At 41.1% G+C, this 19450-nt stretch overlaps 2 protein-coding genes across 2 annotated transcripts; one reads left to right on the top strand and one right to left on the bottom strand.

Annotated features, from left to right (window-relative positions):
• The first annotated feature begins 4098 nt into the window (after window positions 1–4098).
• LOC145452931 (very-long-chain enoyl-CoA reductase-like) lies at window positions 4099–8345 on the top strand. The gene is made up of 7 exons (XM_080331063.1): window positions 4099–4807; window positions 5961–6012; window positions 6081–6229; window positions 6735–6850; window positions 7616–7838; window positions 7902–8091; window positions 8152–8345. The coding sequence occupies exons 1-7, from the start codon at window positions 4466–4468 to the stop codon at window positions 8277–8279; spliced, it is 1200 nt and encodes a 399-aa protein (XP_080187189.1). The 5' UTR covers window positions 4099–4465; the 3' UTR covers window positions 8280–8345.
• A 3192-nt stretch (window positions 8346–11537) lies between these two features.
• LOC145452885 (uncharacterized) lies at window positions 11538–18606 on the bottom strand. The gene is made up of 8 exons (XM_080331014.1): window positions 18445–18606; window positions 17126–17273; window positions 16412–16587; window positions 14789–14896; window positions 14632–14722; window positions 14059–14135; window positions 13519–13689; window positions 11538–13007 (listed from the first exon to the last, which is right to left on the bottom strand). Exons 1-8 carry the CDS (start codon window positions 18518–18520, stop codon window positions 12403–12405), a joined length of 1452 nt encoding a protein of 483 aa, XP_080187140.1. The 5' UTR covers window positions 18521–18606; the 3' UTR covers window positions 11538–12402.
• Between the last annotated feature and the right edge of the window lie 844 nt (window positions 18607–19450).

The raw sequence follows: 19450 nt of genomic DNA, 5'->3' as shown, positions 1-19450 counted from the left end.
GCTATGCCTTTACGGGTAAGAAACGTCGTTACTTCCTTCGATAAGAACGAGTTTCAACGATCGCTGTGAACATATTCGGGCAGACCGAACAAGGAAAACAAATCAGTGAGACAATTAACAACGGTAGCTGATGTCATATCTCGGCATGGATACGCAAATGGAAATCTGCTGTATTCGTCAATAATTACGAGCAGATACTTTCGAGGTCCTTCAACAGGGCCTTTGAAATCAATACTTATTCTCTCCCACGGTCTAGTCGATTTAATGAGACGGTGATGGACATTGGATTTATAGAATCGCGGTTTGATTTCGGAGCATATTCTGCAGTTAGCGCAGATCTTTCGGACTTCTACAGAGAATGGCAAGTTTTTCGCTCTAATAAAATGGTTCAACCGTCGTACTCCGGGATGAGCAAGAGCTTCGTGCACCTGATGGAGAGACAAGCCAGAATTTGGCAACGAGCAGCAGACACGAGAAAATGTATCAGGAACAACATTCTCAGTACCCGGGCGATGAATTATTTCATACTTGAAGGCGCTCAATTCGAGTTTCCACACCGACAACTTAGCATTTTTGATTTTACTAGCGTGAGTTTTGCTGAATATGAACGACAATGCTTTTTGATCGGTAACGAGGCGGAACTTATTGCGGTGAAGCAAGTATCCCCATTTTCGTATGGCCTCAATAATAGCGAGAGCCTCTTTTTCAACAATATTGTATTTCGACTCGCATTTGGAAAGAGTATGCGACATAAACGCTACAGGTCTGCCTCTTTGACTTAGTATGGCCGCGATAGCCACGTCCGAAGCATCACAGGCAACCTCGAAAGGTTCGTCGTCATATATACAACTTAGGCAAGCACCTATAAGGCTATTTTTCAACGATTTGATAGCCTGGAGTCCATCGGTTTTCAACGGAAATTCATTGTTTCGAGTCAATGGTTTCATTTTCTCCGAAAACGAAGGTATCCATTTCGAATAATAGGCAAACATACCCAAGCAGCGCTTTAAACTTTTTGCATTGTTAGGGATGGGCATATCCATCAAAGGTTTCAAATGGCAAGGATCAGGCTGAATTTTGTTATGGGAAATAAGGTACCCCAGGAGCGATAACTTTTCAACTGAGAACGCACATTTCTTTTCATTCAGAGTCAGCCCGTCAGCCTTGGCTGAAGTCATAAAACGTTCCAACCTCTTATCGTGTTCTTTTCTATTTTTGCCATAAATAGTAACATTGTCCAGGTAAGCAATAGTACCTTGCAGGTTATGATTTCGGATGAAATTGTCTATGAATCGCTGGAAAGCTGCGACGCCGTTTGTTATCCCAAAAGGCAATCGACGAAACTGGTATAATTTACCGTCAGCTTCGAAAGCTGTTAAAGGACGGTCTGAAGGGCAAAGAGGCACCTGATGATACGCGGATTTCAGATCGATGGTGCTATATATACCGTTCCTTTAGCGACTTCATTAACAATATGCTCGATTCTAGGGAGCGGATACGCGTCCAGGGGCGTATATCTATTAATAGTTCGAGAATAGTCGATAACTAACCGCTTTTTATGGCGTTCATCTTTCGTCACCAGAACCTGAGCCCGCCACGGAGAGACGGACTTTTCTATCACATCTTCTTGCAGTAATCTTGACACCTCTTCTTTGATGAATTGGGCGTCGTCGGTGCAATAATTTCTTGATTTCACAGCGATGGGATCGACATTTCTATCAACGAAGTGGAATATCTTTGGCGTCTCTGTAATCTTAGCGGCAGCGACGGAACAGTGAGAATCACCGATGATCAAGTCGCTTCGAGGCCCGTTGAACTTGAAAATGACGTTCTTGTGAGTTTTCAGGAACTCCAATCCTATAAGATCACATCCGCGCACAAGTTGTTTACGACTCCGAAACGTGTTTCGCTGTATTTATGATCCTGCATTGTGAATGGCGAAGTAACGTGCCCCAATACTTTAGAGGTGGAGTCCTTCGATGCCAGAGTAATAGTGGATTCCGGTCCGTGCAGAGGGAGTGCAAGCGAATTAGCAAACGATCGTCTCATAAAGCATTCGTAGGCCCCCGAGTCGACCAGCGCCTCTATAGTCAATCCTGCTATATTGATGATGATAGCCGAGTATCTGAGTGATTTCGGTACTCCAATCAACAGGGAAGCGAGGTCCGCCACTTCGGCGGAATTAAACGTTACCGCACCAGTTCCACCGGCGGCTAGAGAAGCAAAATGAGAGGCTTCATCAGAATCATACGCTGGCGCAGCGATCTTCCTATTTTGAGTGCCACTTTTGCATACCTTACCGAAATGGCCTTTATATCCACATTTATAGCAATCGGCGTTTTTCGCGGGACAGACCTTGCGCAGAGGGTAATGTTGACTGCCGCAATATTGGCACTTCTTGTATGCTTTCGTGACTAATGCAACTTCGCCGGTCCCCTCCGGCGTTATTTTGACTTGATCGCTATTAGTCGTCTGTTCAGATCCCACAGCACTCACGGCGACAGGGACGGGCATCGATACGGGCTCGTAAGAAGACGAAAATTGCTGAGCTCGCTCGAGAGATTCGGCTATCTGAACCGCTTTGTCCAATGTCATATCATCGTGCTCCAATAATCTAAGACGAATATTAGGCGAACGTAAGCCAGCAATTAAGGCGTCGCGAACTGCTTCCTTTTGATGCTCGTCGGAATTTACAGCAGCGAACATGCAATCTTTAGCGAGAGTTAGCAATTTTAGCGAAAAATCCGTGACGCTTTCTCCTTGATCCTGACGAGACGTTGCCAAGAGGTGCCTGGAGTAGATCACGTTATTCTTTTTCTTGTAGAGCTTGCATAGCGCCTCAAGAGCGGATTCATACGTAGCGAAGTGCTCTACAAGAGCGAACACATCCGGCGATATATATCCGTATAGAATAGCCAATTTGTCAATAGTCACTTCAGCTGGAGGGTCAGAAGAGGATCGATTGGGAGCCGTTGAGTTTGACGCGGAGGCCTGCGCGGCAACTAAGAATTTCCCCAACATCTTCTCCCAATGATTGAATATCTTCTGCGAGTCAGCCGAGCTTGGCATCACTTCCAAAACTGGCACACGTATGTACTTTTCTTGAGAGAACGCCATGTTGAGATGACCATTTATGTTAATAAAATTGTTGTACCCTTCGATAGAACTCAATACGATCGGTTCCTAGGCTTTTATTAACATAAAAGTAAGCTAGTGTATCTGAATACAACATGGCAATAATACAGAGTTAACGTAGGTACAACTAACAGAAGCGACGCCACACCCAACTGGTACGAATGAAATGAATAGTCCCGACGTCAAGGTAATCAGGAGCAATCAGTATAAACACCCACTAGTGGTCAAAAGGGACTGATACACCACACCATCCTCAAGATTACCGGACCACGACTGACCTATCGATCTCGCTTCCCATGACATGCCGCCCTATTTCTTGTCGCATTCTTTTTTCTATACTATCTTCTTTACTTTCATTCAGTGTGCATGCCTCCTCTTTACATCGCCTAGGCCAAGGTGGGTGTCAGATTCCATAGACTACTCCTTGTCGCTTCGACATCTTCCTGTCTTTCATTGTATCGCATTTTTGTGGGGTATTGAACTGATAAAATTGCTAATAAACCAATGATGATGATTATAGGTTGCCGTGTAGCTCTAATATATATTTTACCAAATTTCCGAAATATCTACAAATATTCTATCTAAAAATAGAGAATAAACTATAATTTATGTCTCAATATAATAAAGGAACATATCGTCATTGTTTGATGTTCGCATATTGGTAATAGACCTATACCATGTTCCAAGTTCATTCGCGTTTGTTCACATTTAGATGAAGTTGATGAGACGACCTTTTGAATGAGATGCGCCGTGTGTCATCAACGAATTACCATTCTGTTGTAATGACTAGGCCCAACCATTTAATCGATAAGGCATATAGCTTGTGGAGGCAGTACGAGCGCCTCCGTTGGCACATAGCCTATAGAAGGCCATGATTGGCGTTAAGATCCTGTAAGACTTGATGTTTACGATGTTGGAAAGCAAGCGGCTAGGTAGATATAGTTAGACAGTTGGATAATATATATTGTTGCAATAATTTCCGGTATCAATCGGGAAATCAGTCGGGAATATCTGGTAACATGGGTTACACAGCAACATATTGGTAGGACGCTGGTATTGATGACTCAGAAGCTTCCCGAATGCAAGTATACGGAGGATAATTACTGTTAGAGTTATGTGCATTATGAGACATTTGGTATAGGCTACAGTGTAATTTGGCCAATTTATAATATTTGATATGTAAAATAGCGCACCGATCGAAAAGTACTCTATCATTCCAATATATTAACCAATAAAGTTATACGAATTTCGACTGACTGTAATTGTAACTGTTTTGAAAATTGAAATTTGAGTTTTGGTTTTGAAGCTTATTGCGAGTCAATTTACCCGAATGCGCGGACAATATAGGCATCGATATGGCAGAGGTGTATCGAGTTTGACAATAACTTGTCTATCTGACGTTCGCTACAGGTTAAATTATTTACATATATCAGTAATAACAACTATAAGCTTTGACCTCGTAAACAGCAACATGTCGTCAGTCGTACGAGCGTTCCTTTCGCTTGACCACGAAGAAGAAGAGAACAAAATTTCTCAAGAGTTGCAAAAGTCATTCAAGCGAATCAATAATATCCTGGGCAAGTCGTCGTCCTCTTCGGCCAAGCATCATACTCTTCTCGAAGTCCAGATCATACAGCAAACAACGGGACAGCTGATGTGCAAATTGGAGAGGGTGATAGAATTTCTAGGACTAAGCACAATCATTGGAGGACTCGAACCTGAACCAAGTATCAACTCTAATGATTGGAGTCGAGCGTTGACACAATTTTTCCCAGCACTGAAATCATATTGTCCTTGCCACTAAGAGAGTGTCGATGATATTTTCCTCGATGGAAAAACTGTACTACTGATCAGACTTGGACAACTAGGAAATTTTCAGCTTTTCCAAATTAGATTAGAATTAGATTACCGGCATTTCGCTCTAATTTAGTGAAATTAGAAACTAGAATTATCTAGTTATCCAAGCGTATACTTGGACAACTAGAAAAATTTCAGCTTTTTCAAATTAGATTAGAATTAGATTACTGGCATTTCGCTCTAATTTAGTGAAATTAGACAACTAGAATTATCTAGTTGTCCAAGTCTGCTACTGATATAGATTGCTAACCTACGGAGTACGGATATATACGCAACTCCAACAAATACCGTGGTTACGCTTGGTCAAGCAGTGTCTGTTTATTGCTGAGCGGTCTAAAAGCAGGTAGTGCTATAGCTGGCGACGCGGCGCTGAAAGTGAATAAAGCTGGTCTTAATCGAAAGCTAGTGTCGCACTGATTCCGAAAATACAAGTTAAAATCTTATCAGGGCAATGGAACTACCTCAAAGCAGCCCTCAACGTCTTCAAAACGACATCGTTCCGAACAATCGCTTGACGAAATTGGGCATTGTGAAGCTTATTGTGTTGCGGCGATGCCGTTGCCGGAACAATGCTGATTTCCAGACTTTGAGTGCCGTTTCGGGGTGGTTCTATTGCCCTGACATGATTTTAATTTGTATTTTCGGATTCAGCGCGACACTAGCTTTTAATTAAATCCAGTTACAGTAAATCTCAGTGGTCGGGTCGCCAGCAATAGCACTACCAATTATGCGGCATTTAGATTGCTTAGCAACTAAGAAAGACTGCTTGCCCAAGCGTATCCAGCGGAAGTTGCGCGTATATATATCCATAGGTTAGTAATATATATATTATATATAGTACAAAGCTGTGGACGATAGCGGAAATCACTTATCTGTCACGTTTATTTGTGATATTCATGGGTCATTTTTTCCCAATCCTAAAATAAGTTATGGTTGGTAAATGGAAATGAATGAGAATTACATTTCAGGTTAGCAACGCTGCAAACGTATCTGCGATTAAAGATGTTCTGGAAAGAAAGTGTAAGTTATTGTAAGCGTTTTTTGACATTGCGTTCAAATATGCGTACCCGAATTTGTTGCAATAATAGATCCTCAATACTACAAGTCAAGGCAATCTCTGAGTCTCAATCCTTCGGGAAATCAGCTGAATGACTGCGACACATTAGCGGACTTCAATCTCGCCAATGAATGTACTTTATACTTTAGAGATCTGGGCCCGCAAATTTGTTGGTCAACGGTGAGAGATAATTCTAGATTTACATTCAAAATTATTAGGGAAATGTATTTTTATGCCGGAAGCGGTACAGGCTGAACGTTCATAATACGGGGGAATAATTTTATTGGCAAGGAGCTCCATGATCTTGGCTATTCTTTTTGATTCAGTTCAGTTGTGGTCAAAAGGCATTTAGGCGTTATCCAAGGACAGTTCCAATTTATTGAAAATAGAGGACATATGGTAACTTTAAGTTTGTGCTGACGGAAGGGTAGTTGGTTGAACTTGAGCGACCTCTTCGCCCCGGTTATTGGAAATTCCATGCCAATGACGTCATATTTCGTGATACGATTGTTTATATTCATATACAATATTCTTTCGAATTCTCTACCAGCTGGTGACATATGCGCTATTCCGAAAAAATGCGAGCATTCCCAATGCCCGTTCCCCAAGACCGCGCAAAACGATCTTATACGAGCTACCTAGCAAGCCGAAACCTAAAATTTACACATTCCGTCTTGTCTTGTAGGTTTTCAAGTTCCAGTACACGGGGCCGTTATTTCTCTATCTCGTGTTCTTTCTTCGGCCTTCCTACGTTTATGGGACGGAATATAGTTTTCAAATCGCCGACGAATTTGTAGTACGGTGAGGCTGAATTTGCTCTGTTCGTTTGTGGCATTTTACCGATGCCCATTTCATGCCCGGCATTAGTCTGTGAAATATGCTACAGAAAGGCTTTAGAAATTTGACACGACAAGATAGAACTCATGCGTCGCTACTGCCGCGCCACGTATAATGCTAAACGCTCTCCGTAACCTCAGTCATTACTCGTTACTCTATCCAAAATTCCCATCTAAAACGTTCGCACAACCAACTAACATGACATAAGAGTGTGTCGGACTATGTTAGTAGAATAGACCAGTGGTTCTCAGCCTTCTTGACGCAGTTCTATTGGAACTTCTGCCAGGCGAAGCTCTCGTATAGTACTGCTAAAGACCTTGATGTTGATTGTTCGGTTTCATGTAAAGGCAATGCTACTTTGCTATTTGCTATAACCTCTATTATCACCAAGTCTCTCAGCATTGTCCGAATGTAACGAAATTTGTTTAAAAGTCTCTGTAGTTTCACCTGCAACTTGTCCGAAAGGAATTGTAGGCTCTCAAACAATTTCGTGCAGCACTGGCATCATTGTTACGTACGTTTAAGTGGACCATGAACTCTTTTACATCAATGCACAAAAATGTGTTCCTAATTTCTGAATCAATTAAAAATTTGATTGACAAAAGTGCACTTTTGAATCGAGATGTAAAATTTTAATATATTTGGCGGACCGGAAGGAAACTTGCCACGGCCGGCGGTTGAGAATCACTCACTGGTGTAGAGAACTTTTCACATTGTCCTTCTTGACAGGCTAGCAGCCGGTTGTCATACGTTTCACTACGTTCGTCGATTGCTGGAAACGAGATTCATTCATAGTTTCTCGCTCGGTGCCATTCCTGTGGACGAACTCGTGATGAACACATTGTATTACTGGACTTTTGGCGCGTGGATGTCCTATTTCATCAATCATCCGCAGTATACAATGCCCTTCTACGGGGAAACGCAGGTGCATGTCGGATTCGGGATTTTCATGGTAGCTTTTACCCGGCGTGATCAATCATAAACTTTTAACGACGATTCTGTCTAACTCTAATAGATTGGACAGATTGGTAATTTCTTTACTCACGTTGCATTAAACAACTTTGAGCTAACTGATGGAAAACAGAGGATGGTTGGTCCGACAAAGAATCCATTTACATGGCTCTTCGCGTATGTTTCTTGCCCAAACCACACATACGAACTGTTAACATGGACTGGTTTTGCTATCATGACGCAGACAGTCGTAGGTAGGTTGAGTGTTGCACGTACACACTGATGGTGGATTGAATCGAGTTTGCATTCTACAGCCGTGATGTTCCTGGTCATTGGATTTATCCAGATGGCGAAATGGGCTCTTTCGAGACATCTTCATTACCGACGTCAATTCGTGGAGTATCCCAAATTTAGCAAAGCAATACTGCCATTTATTTTATGAAAACCAAATGCTTTCCTTGATCCGAGTACACTGTATATCGTAAATACATGCTATGGTATAAGCTTTTATCATATTCGATATATTTCTACGGGTCGCTTTTTTGTAGTATACGTGGTGCTTTAACTGCAGGCGCAGAATCCTGAACCGTAGACTTTAACACCACCTTCTTTTTCAAGGCCAGCAACTTGATGTCGTCATTATAGTATTCAAATCTCGTGATACCGATACTCGACCAGAACAATTCGGTAGGCGTATGCTCAATTTAAAAACAGGTTAAGTGAATATACAAATTGTACAATGCCTCGACAGTACAGCCATAAGATAATATATATATATATATCGTCGCAGTGGAATCAAAGTGACTTATGTCCAGTTTTCAAATTTTCAAGGTCCATTTTTAAAACTTGAAAAAAGTCAAGTTTTTGAAAAATTTTCAATTTTTTTCGGCCATATCTTGACCATGGTTATGTCTGTTTCATTGATTCAAAGTCAATTAGGGTCAATGTATGGATGAAAGAAGATGAAAACTTTACGTAAAGTCTTTTTTTTTCAAAATGATTAAAATGGACATAAGTCACTTTGATTCCACTTCGACGATATATATATAGTTATAGCCAGGACATAGGAATAACGACAATAGATAACTTGGTTCTGCATAATGAACAAACGAATGTGAGTCATCAAGGAAATGGTTTATTTCGCTGTGTTGCTATCGTCAGTTCGTCGTTCTAATCAAAGTAATCAAGTAATTTATCGAATCGTGGGTAAATCAATCAGCGGAAATTGCTGGTAACACGACGACTCGATATGGGAAACTGGTTTATGAATCACAAATTCCAGCAATAAAGTTGACTTATCGCGGGTATGAGTGTATAGCGTGGATGCAAATACGGATTTCATAGAGAATTTTCCACGACAGAAATGCATGTGACGACTTCAATTTTTCATCATTGTCCCAGCAAAATTACCATTTCATAAACTGACCATGGGCGTCTGGATGAGAAAAACAGACGTATCAAAGGTGGCGAGCAAATATACTATACTGAACATTGAACAAGCATATACCCAATAGACCAGTGGTCGAGAACCTTTTTTGTCCGAAGAGCCATATTGGCCCTATTTTTTCGATCTCAACTCCCAAAGAGCCATACATGCCAATCAACTGTTACGTCACAATTGGAAATTGGTTATGTAATGGAATTCAATTGTGACGCACTTATTCACACTGACTACATGGGATTCCTCGTGTGCGCCGTATTTTCTATGTATAAACTGGTACATATTGTTCGAAAATAAAGCTCCAAACGAGAGGTAAGGCACAGACGGACCAAGCCTCACCAGTCACCATTGATAACGCAATTCATCGTAAGTTGCTTAGAATTTATCATAACTGATATTAATCGAATGTGAGATATTAATCGAATGTGACTGTCACACTGACTCAGAAAATCTAAATACTTCTCAATTCTCAAAACATTCGGGGGTAACTAACGTTGGGCTACACGCATACATTCTATCGCCGGTACCTAGAGCTATATATACTTACGGATCAAGAACGTGGATGGCTATGGCGTTGTTTGTAATTCGAGTTTGTAATTGTGAATGTCACATCCACAACAGTTGATTTCGCGCCGGAGCTCAGGAAGACAATATGTATTTGAAAACTGCGTTTTTAAATGGGCGTCACCATTTCTGCTATGCTCATTGACTAATCAACGTATCGCGCAAATCAAGATTTCGAGTCGGGTACATAGAATTCGTGAGTGATATTGGCCGCCGGCATGACAGTCACAAATTCGATGATTTTGAAAAGAGGGGGTCCTATCCCCTATACCTGAAGACCGCATTGTCTTTGCCTGTCAAATATACGTTTATACTGCCATGAGAATAATTATTCTGGCCGTGATGAAAATTTACCAACAAGTCACTGCAATATTGATCAATTCAACACAAAATTGAATATTTGAAAAAGAGCCACATCTTATACCCAAAAGAGTCATATATGGCTCGCGAGCCATAGATTCCCGACCACTGCAATAGACGGTGGGCACTATGAAACGATCACATGTCGATATATCAATAATAATATGTGCCAACCATGACCCATTCATTCCGCCCACAGTGTATATAGCGTAATGGTTAAGCGTCCGGATTCTTGATCGGTAGGTCGTGGGTTCGATTCCCGGCCGGTGATCGGTAGGTCGTGGGTTCGATTCCCGGCCGGGTCAGACCAAAGACCTGATTAGTAACACTGGTATCCATGGCTTTCCTGCTTGGCGCTCATGCATTACTGGGATAGGATGGAGGGGTGGTGCATGACTTAGAAAGTCGTAACGGCTATATCTGCACTTCCTTGTCCAGCGGCATATGCACATCATGCACTCATGGTATGCATATGCGCAGATCGTGTGTATGTATATCATGAGTCGGTGTATATGCCGCAAAAACATCAAGGACAAAAATAAACTACGTCCTTTCCTTTCCGTCCTTCATATTTCATATTGCGTTCATGTCGTTCAATTACGATCGCGTGACGGTTGAACATGCGGTGGAGGTAGACTTTAAAGCACGCCTTTGTAACCCGAGGAACATTTACGCTAATCTCCAGACCTTCAGTGAGCCCCTGCTGAGTTATAAAAACCCACCGCAAACATATCTAATCGCTCATCTAATACATTACTATAGACTCTATAGTATAGAGTACTGGTGCATAATATGAATTGTGCATCAACAGAGTATTAAAAAACACATTGGCGTGATATCATTTGCTTAATTGCAAATGTGTTTACAAATATTGGAAATAGAATTGGCATTTCAGAGGAACGGGGTTTCGATTTAGAACCCCAACCTTCCCCTGCGTACCTCGCTGCATACGATCATCACAGTATTCACAATTGAACTCTTGTTCTGATCTGATATAATTACCTTCAAACAATGATGGCCAAGATGGGCGTATCATCACAAATCACATGTGTGACTTGTCCTCATGCGAAATCCCTGAGACTTTCTCAGTTTACCGCTAGCACCCCTGGCAATCCAGGTTAAGAACCAATGCTTTAGACTAGTCATTATGAGGTCCCCATTCCCCATGTCCCAATATGCATGTGTCGGGACGCAAGTTCGTTGCGAGTCGTCATTTACTTATATTTCTCTTCCAAATATACGTATGCGATCATTCACTACTGGCACAATGATTCGAGTAGGCCTACACGAATCTGAATCGAGTAATTATTTTAATGATTCGAGACGAGTAGCAAAATACAATTTTTCGAGTGCTGAAATTGAACGCTCCTCGCCACTAAAAATTATTTTATCGACGAGAATTATGGTTTCGATTTTATTTCCCACAGTGATAGCCTTGAAACCTTGATTGGCCGTATCGCAGCATACGAAACATAGTACAAAGCTACGAACGTTACTGGAAATAACACATTCCCGAAGTTATGATCATCCCACAACATTATCACAAAGTGAAATGAATTCAATAAGGTCGAAATAATACCAAAGTATCTTTAACGTGATGGATAACAGACATTATATAATAGACATATTTGAACCTTGACATCTTATATACTGTTATTACGTCATAAGGAGTGATACTCGAATACTCGACTCGAAGCATAATACGCGATCCAGAATCGAATCACTCAGGTACTCGATTTTGCCCAACCCTACTGGTAATACATTAAGATTTATCACTATCGTCGGAAGCAATATTCCCTGTAATTTTTCACGAGTCTGCGCGCACTCACCAAGTCACTGCGCGGTCCCTTGGACAACAGTGCGTAACGAGCAAACGACTAAAAAAAGGTCAACACTTCGGCTTTTCTGTGCGCAGCTTAGATTTTCTGTGCGCAGAGACCGTGTCAGCACTGCGCAATTGCGCACGCGCGCAGCTTAGAGGGAACATTGGTCGGAAGCAGTTGAGATCAACTGTGTAAGAGCAATGGAGTGTACGAATATTCGCTGTACGCCCGCTTGGATACGAACTGTCACGTTCAGCAGTAGGCCTTCGGTGCTACAGCACTCTATACGACTTCATTGATATCTAGATATCCCTGCACGGCTTATATATATCGTTAAGACTACTTAGCGCTGTGGCACCATGCCGCGGTTTGTCAGCCTAATTTGGTTTTGACTTTTTTTTAGCCGATTCCTTCACGTTTACTTTAGTTGCCGACGAATTTCGATGTCGGCGACTGGTTTTGGCCGCGCTTTTGCGAACCTTGCTCTCGTCCTTGACAATGTGTCGCTTTGATTTTCTTTTACTGCGTAATTTCTCAACTATTGTCGAGTTTCCTCTACTTTTCTTCATTGCCGCCTGTCTGTTCGATGGGTTTATTGATAGAGGCGGAGTCACACCTCGCGAGTGTGCCGGTACGCTAGTTTTAGTGTCGTTACTGCCGGTTGGTGGTTTTGACATTTTTAACGGATTGCTTTCGACCGGAATTCCCTGAATGGACTCCTTTCCGATTGCAGCAATTTTGAGCGCATGTTTGCCTTTCTGATGGGCTGTTTTCGGCTTTGTCTTCTCAACTTCTTTACGTTTTCGCTTGCCTCGAATCACGCGCATCGCAGGCCTGTGCTTTTTGTGTGAATCTGCTGACCTCTTGTGACGACGTGAGTCGCTCGCGCTCGTGCCGTCGTAGTAATATACGTAATATTCGGTCGCGGGCGGACTTGCTTTAGTAGCCGCATTCGGCGTCTTGTTGTTATTGTTCATGGCATCTGAACGAATAATTAAGATGTAATCATACGTGCATAAACTATAACTACTACTAAAATCTAAAATGGTCTTGGGAACACAGCTGGTCCGCAGAGGGGGTCAAAGTGGTCAATGGTCATCGTCTGTAGCCTACTTATAAGTAGAAGTGACTTGGTTGTACTAAAACTTGAAGTACATGTAGAAGTAGCGATTTCAGAGTTTTCAAAACTACTTTTACTTCCATTTAAGTATTCGAGTCGGTAAGTGCCATAAAGTAGATTTGGTCAAATTGCACACTTTTGGTAGTTAAAAATAGGTGAATACTTTCGCAATTGAAAGTTGTACGAATGCAAAAGGGCTAATGACACTCCGAATAGGTGGAATCGCTGAAATTATGATCAGTTACCGTGATACAGGGGATATTACACGCGGTTGTGATGAAAATATCATTAAAAATGTAGAGTTTCCAACAAAAATATCATATATCAAAGTCTTGTTATATCGTGTGCCTCTACGGCATATATACATACATACCTCCATTCTTGTCCCTCCGGCGACGGAGCGCGTTCATTGAGAATGTCACGACTAGTGACAGAAATACAATGCCACCCGCGGCAATGCCTACGATCACCATCGGAGATAAGATGCTGGGATCTTGTGAAGCGTCGTTCTTTTTTCCCGCTAGTAAATCGAACCTTTTGCTGACTGTAACATATGTAACATTGTCATATCTATTCGAATGACTGCCTTGCGTTACGAAATGTAATAACTGCACAATGTACAGTTTTCAATATTTCGTACGATGTGTATAGTTTGTTCTTGTTCAAATTAACCACATCGTATCCAGTATCCACGTTTCAAAAACTACGAAGGCAGTAGACTGCATGTGCATTGTGCACGGTAGAGGTGAAATAAGCCGAGAACACGCTGATATCACAGCACAGATTTCACTACAGTGACGCATAGTCGAATCAAAATTATGGCAACAGCACCAATTCATTCATTCATTCAAATACGTCGTTGTCGCGTCAAATGACACCATCAAAAAATTCACAGAATCAATATAATACTAACCGGGTGGCGGAACGCTTGGTAGATGAACTCGATCGAACCTTACCCTTGGTGGCTTCTTCGTAGGATACCGATATTTCCTGCCATGGCGATTATCAAAACAGAAGAAATAGTAACACTGCAAGGCTGGATTACGAATTCGATATTGCCAAATTCGAAGTGTTCGGTCAAAAGTGATACATATATATATTAAATCTAAATATAATATGATCGTGGATGCATAGGATACGTAATCGCTTGTAAGCTCCGTAAGGTGAAGACAATTCGAGATACATCAGTTGTGTTATCACAGAGAATGATATTGTATCATATTCATAATAGCTATACCAGGCAGGGGAAGTGATGCTTGGAGACGATAGGGAATGTTTTGCTTGGATTGGATTTTCCTTGGCACAAGAGCACGATGCCAACACATAACTATAGGTATACCGGTATATATCTAAATGTAATAGTTCTATTGAGAGAAATTCAGTCACAATAACTTGGTTACAAAACTACCAATATATTTACACTTGAAAATCATATCTTGGTGTTACAATATGTCAATAATTTAATAATACACAATATAATGCCTACTTCACAGTAGGGAGCATTGCTTTTGAGGAGCTTTTAACGGGGCCCAGGCCATCCGGTATTGGTACGTCGGTTTTCATGTTCTGCGAGACCACTGAAATACATAATCGCAGGCTGAATAGTTGATTTGAAGTTCATCAACTAAAAGGAATCTGTATACATCCTATGCTTGATTTCTCCGGAGTTTCTTTGAATGCCATTCGGAATCCCCGGAAATTTTCGGATGTCATAGGAATGTTAGATATAAGCTCCACCACCAAGAAGTTTCCTGTAATATATATAAATGCATATTTGAAAGGCTTCATGGAGATACAGAACTTCAATATACAATACAACTGAATATTCTATTCATATTGAAATGAACCAGAGTATTTTAGGCTGACACTCGTCAGGAGTAATCGTTAGCAACTAGTAGAGAATTGGAAAGAACATTGTATATCAACAATCGTATCACAAGATATGACGTCACCGACATGAAATCTCCAATAATCGGAGTAAAGAGAGCGCTTAGGTTAAGCTCAATGCACTGTTTTAGATGGTACACGAACTCCTTTTGTAGGCACAGACTCGGTTGGCGTATTTTAATAAAAGTCGACTCCGAGGCACCGAAATGAAAGCGTGAACGACTGAACGGCCTCTCCCGACAACACGAAATCTGCCGTCTCGATAATTACACGATAATCGCACAAACAGGATTATCCAATAAATGTTTTCCAATGGACGAATTTACGGCCTTTACTTTGTTAATATACAATGTTATTTCCAAATCTTTACTAGTTGCTGACGATTACCCCTGACCAGTGTCAGTCGGAAATATTCGGGTTAATTTCAATATGAATATATTATTCAACTGTACACAATACACATACATATAGCCAATGTTCCCTCTAATTTTTCACACGCGCAGCCGCGCACTCACCAACTCACTGCGCGGTCCCTTGAACAACAGTGCGTATCGACTAAAAAAGGTCATCACTCCGGCTCTTTTGTGCGCGGCAAAGATTTTTCTGTGCGCGGCGACTTTGTCAGCAACGCGCGGCCGCGCACGCGCACAGCTTAGAATGAACATTGCTTATAGCCTACACTCTTATTTTGGAATGCATCGCTCCCGCTATATACAATATAAACCAACACGGAATTGCCACGGCACGGTACCACAACATCGCATCATATCGTAATTCGTACCAGGACAATTCTTCGCACCGTAGGCTTACTATAAAATATTGTTGTTGTTTGTGATATTCATGTTGGTTTTTAAGTATACGATTATCAAATCGATAATACGATGGTCATTTACACCAGACTGATACTCTTTATTATGATTCCGTATCAACCCACATCTATCACTGCCCACTTCTAGGCTTACCTTACCTTACCGCTTACGCGGATCAGATGGTTATGGTTTTGGGTATACAATATCGTACCATGAAATGCATATTTGGGTGCACCGAGCAGTTGCCACGGTGGGATAGCTGGATGGCACAAAATCACGAATGCAAAGCATCAAACAATGCAAAGCATCAAACTAAAGCCTCAATTGCGTTTTGTAGCGCAGTAATACACTATTACCGACTATTTCGGTTAAATACTATTTACAGTGATTCTCGAACTGCATGTATAGTAGTACGCAACATTTGGTTCGCGAGAGCTTTTTAGAAGGGGTGCCCGAAGATTTCGGCGGATTTAAATTATATTGTCTACATTCTGCAATTTGCTGTCCTTTGCTGTAGCTAAAACCATGCACTATAAATGCACCATCCAAAATTAAATCGTAGGCTCTCACCTGCAGATACAACTGACGGTATCCCCGCATTTCCGCAATGAGGTCCGACTTGTTTACCGGACAAGGGTGACGTGATGACTACGTTTTGCGAGTAGCACACTCCGTTATCTCCCGGACCGATCAAGTAAAAGTCACGGAAATCAAGGCGAATTCTTTTTCCGGGCCGAGCATAGATCCTAAATGTTTGTATAATTTGCATTCTTATTCTTAAACAATCTTCTTGAACAATTCTTCTTAAACAATCGAAGCTCATCGCAATTACACGAACAGGCGAGCTTATTCGATCGCGTACTAAAATTATACGCTTGCCACCATGAGGTAATCAATCGACGAGAATTATACTTGCGATACCATTTCCACTGTGAAAGTATAGAGAGTGTACTGTACACAGTCTCTCTCTATAGTGAAAGGCTGTAAACCTCCATTAGTCGCATCGCGGCATACTAAACATGTATTACAAAGCTACACACGTTAGTGGCAATGACATATCCATGAAATCGTGATCAACCCACACCATTATCATAAAGTGCAATCAATTACGTATGGTCAAGAAAATACATCACAATCCTTAACGTGATGCAGAATTGGCATTATATTATTTGTGGTCGCATGAAAGGTGGTCACATATTCGAACGTTCTGCATCATTTTGCCCAGCCCCACTAGATAGAATGCAATAACTCGGTAGGCATATCGAATGTGACGACAACACTCACTCCCATATGCATTTCTTGCGAATAGGAAACCTTTCCGGGAAGTTTGGCGTCGTAGCAAACCCTTCCAGCCGGCCCGCCCATAACTTTGTCCGTTGACAGTTGTTCGAAAATGAACCGTCACTCAACTTCGCACAACACAGCGGCTTTTCTATATGGTCGTAAAAGTGGTGATATAAGTGATAGTACTGATAGTCTCATTAGTTTAAATGAAGAAACGACCTTTTATTGAATCAGGTTGGCGACCATTCACAGTTCATTAGAGGTTTAGCGGCTGCACATGTAGCCTACTTGTACGTACATAGTACAGACGTATGGTTTGGAATGACATTAGTATGTTAGGGGATATGTATTTACGACAAGGGCTGACGTAATTTTACCTATATACTCCGATACCTAATGTTACAATATGTCCTCTTTAAAGAGGATTTCCTCATTTTCAATAAATTGAAAGTGTCCTCTGAGGACGCCTAAATGTCCTCTATTTTGGGGATTTGTCCTCTTTTTCGAGAAAACAGTATTAAAATGCGATCAAAAACCGTCGGAAGTCGAGTCAAAGTGATGACTTTTTTCAGTCAACACAGTACTATTTGTCGAAAAATTTTCATAACCACAGGGTTTCTTTTCCGGTACTAGAGCTTTCTGAATTTTTGAAAAGTGTCCTATTCTTCAGATCTAAAAATATGGTAAGCCTACCATACCACACTTCTATAAATGACAATAATTCTGTTGTCGATGCTATACCAAATCCAATTAGTTGCCGACTATGCGAGCCTGTCTATAGTGAACTGGATCTATTTGACTTATAGGCTACGTCCTGTAATGTTGAAATAAACGCGAATATTTTCGACACTCCTCAGGGGTAATCATCATGAATTAGTAGAGAACCGAACGTTGTATATCAACAACGACATGGAAATTCGAATAATCTAGGCTAAGCTCGTCTTAGCTCAGATTAAGCCACCAGTCTGCGTAGATTATTCTAAATTTCATGCCACTGACTACTTATTTGGTGATACGATTGATATTCAATGATATGTTTATCACTAGTTGCTGACGATTACCCCCGACGAGCGCCAGCCGAAAATATTCGGGTTTATTTCAATATGAATATATTATTCGATTGTGCATTGAAGTTCTGTATCTCATTGAAGTTCTGTATCTCTTCACATATTTGGAAATAACAAAAGTTCTCTCGAGGAAGTGTGACGTTCTGCAACATCAACCATAATGGGCCTTCTGAGCAAATCGTGCCATTCTGGGATCACAATGCATAACCAGATCGGATGGATTAAATGAAGAAAACATCCCCTCTTTATTACCTTCTGCTGACGGCTCCAACGACTTCACGCTTCCCGTAATCAACACTAGCATAAAAATCAACTCAGATGCAACCATGGTGTTTTTGTCGCAATAAAGTGGTGCGTCTACAATAGACACAAAATGCGATAATATCAAACAGCTGCAGGCTATATTCGCCGAATTCTTGTTGAGCAAGGAATATCAAAAGTCCTTCGTAATGTTTACAAATGTCAAATTTCAATGGCAAGCAGTGGCAGACTACATGTATTATTTTTAGTAGAGTTCAATACACGGAGTCTACATGTACTATGATATATAATAATTCCGTGGAAATTAAAAAAAAAACGCTAGCGTAAATGCTATGGTTTAAATAGCTGCCGCTCTACCGGACTTGATAGATCTAGAAGTTTGGCTTGGCTTCGCATCGCGTCCTTACCCCTGCCATGTCATTTTTGATTAAACTCAATACGAAATACAAGGCGGAATCTTGTACTCAAAACGCCCTAGCTTTAAATTCGGTCTCCCATACAGACTTGGACAACTAGAAAATTTTCAGCATTTGCAAATTAGATTAGAATTAGAATTAGAGCAGCACAGTTTGTTCCAAATTAGAATAGAATTAAGATGAGACCTAAAGAAATTTTCCAAACTAGATTAGAATTAGAATTAGGTTTTCGCTGCTTTTTCCAAATTAGATTAGAAATAGAATTACTAAATTTGCAAAAACTTGGATATTGAATGATATTTTGAATGAGTAATAATTACAGCAGAAATCAAGTTCGGTTCATTTCAAATCCCAGCGCATTCCCATAAGCAAGAGAATAGTTGACGTCTGTACAACAAGCTTGGCTCCTTATGCACTATACAGAAACTTACCAACATGCGAACCACATGCGGTCGGCGATCTGATCTGATTTATCATTTTGAAAGAACGCAGAGTAGACCAAAAGCATTTTGAAATGCCGAAATTGTGTTCAGTTTCAAATTATTATTTTTCAAAATTAGCTATTCGCCTGTTCCCAACAA

The sequence above is a fragment of the Botryllus schlosseri genome, chromosome 12 (genome assembly GCF_051294905.1).
Source record: "Botryllus schlosseri isolate E-star chromosome 12, Bs_hap1, whole genome shotgun sequence".
Taxonomy (NCBI): Eukaryota; Metazoa; Chordata; class Ascidiacea; order Stolidobranchia; family Styelidae; genus Botryllus; species Botryllus schlosseri.
This window is presented reverse-complemented; position numbering and strand designations above follow the sequence as displayed.

Bases quoted from the DNA above. Each gene is read 5' to 3' on its own strand.
- LOC145452931 (XM_080331063.1), top strand. From the start codon at position 4,466: ATGCGCGGACAATATAGGCATCGATATGGCAGAGGTGTATCGAGTTTG. The intron at 7,839-7,901 runs GTAGCTTTTACC...TAACTCTAATAG, and splicing joins TCGGATTCGGGATTTTCATG to ATTGGACAGATTGGTAATTT. The intron at 8,092-8,151 runs GTAGGTTGAGTG...TGCATTCTACAG, and splicing joins CATGACGCAGACAGTCGTAG to CCGTGATGTTCCTGGTCATT.
- LOC145452885 (XM_080331014.1), bottom strand. From the start codon at position 18,520: ATGGTTGCATCTGAGTTGATTTTTATGCTAGTGTTGATTACGGGAAGC. The intron at 14,897-16,411 runs GTGAGAGCCTAC...TATATATTACAG, and splicing joins ACCGTCAGTTGTATCTGCAG to GAAACTTCTTGGTGGTGGAG. The intron at 14,723-14,788 runs GTATACAGATTC...TATGTATTTCAG, and splicing joins GGAGAAATCAAGCATAGGAT to TGGTCTCGCAGAACATGAAA.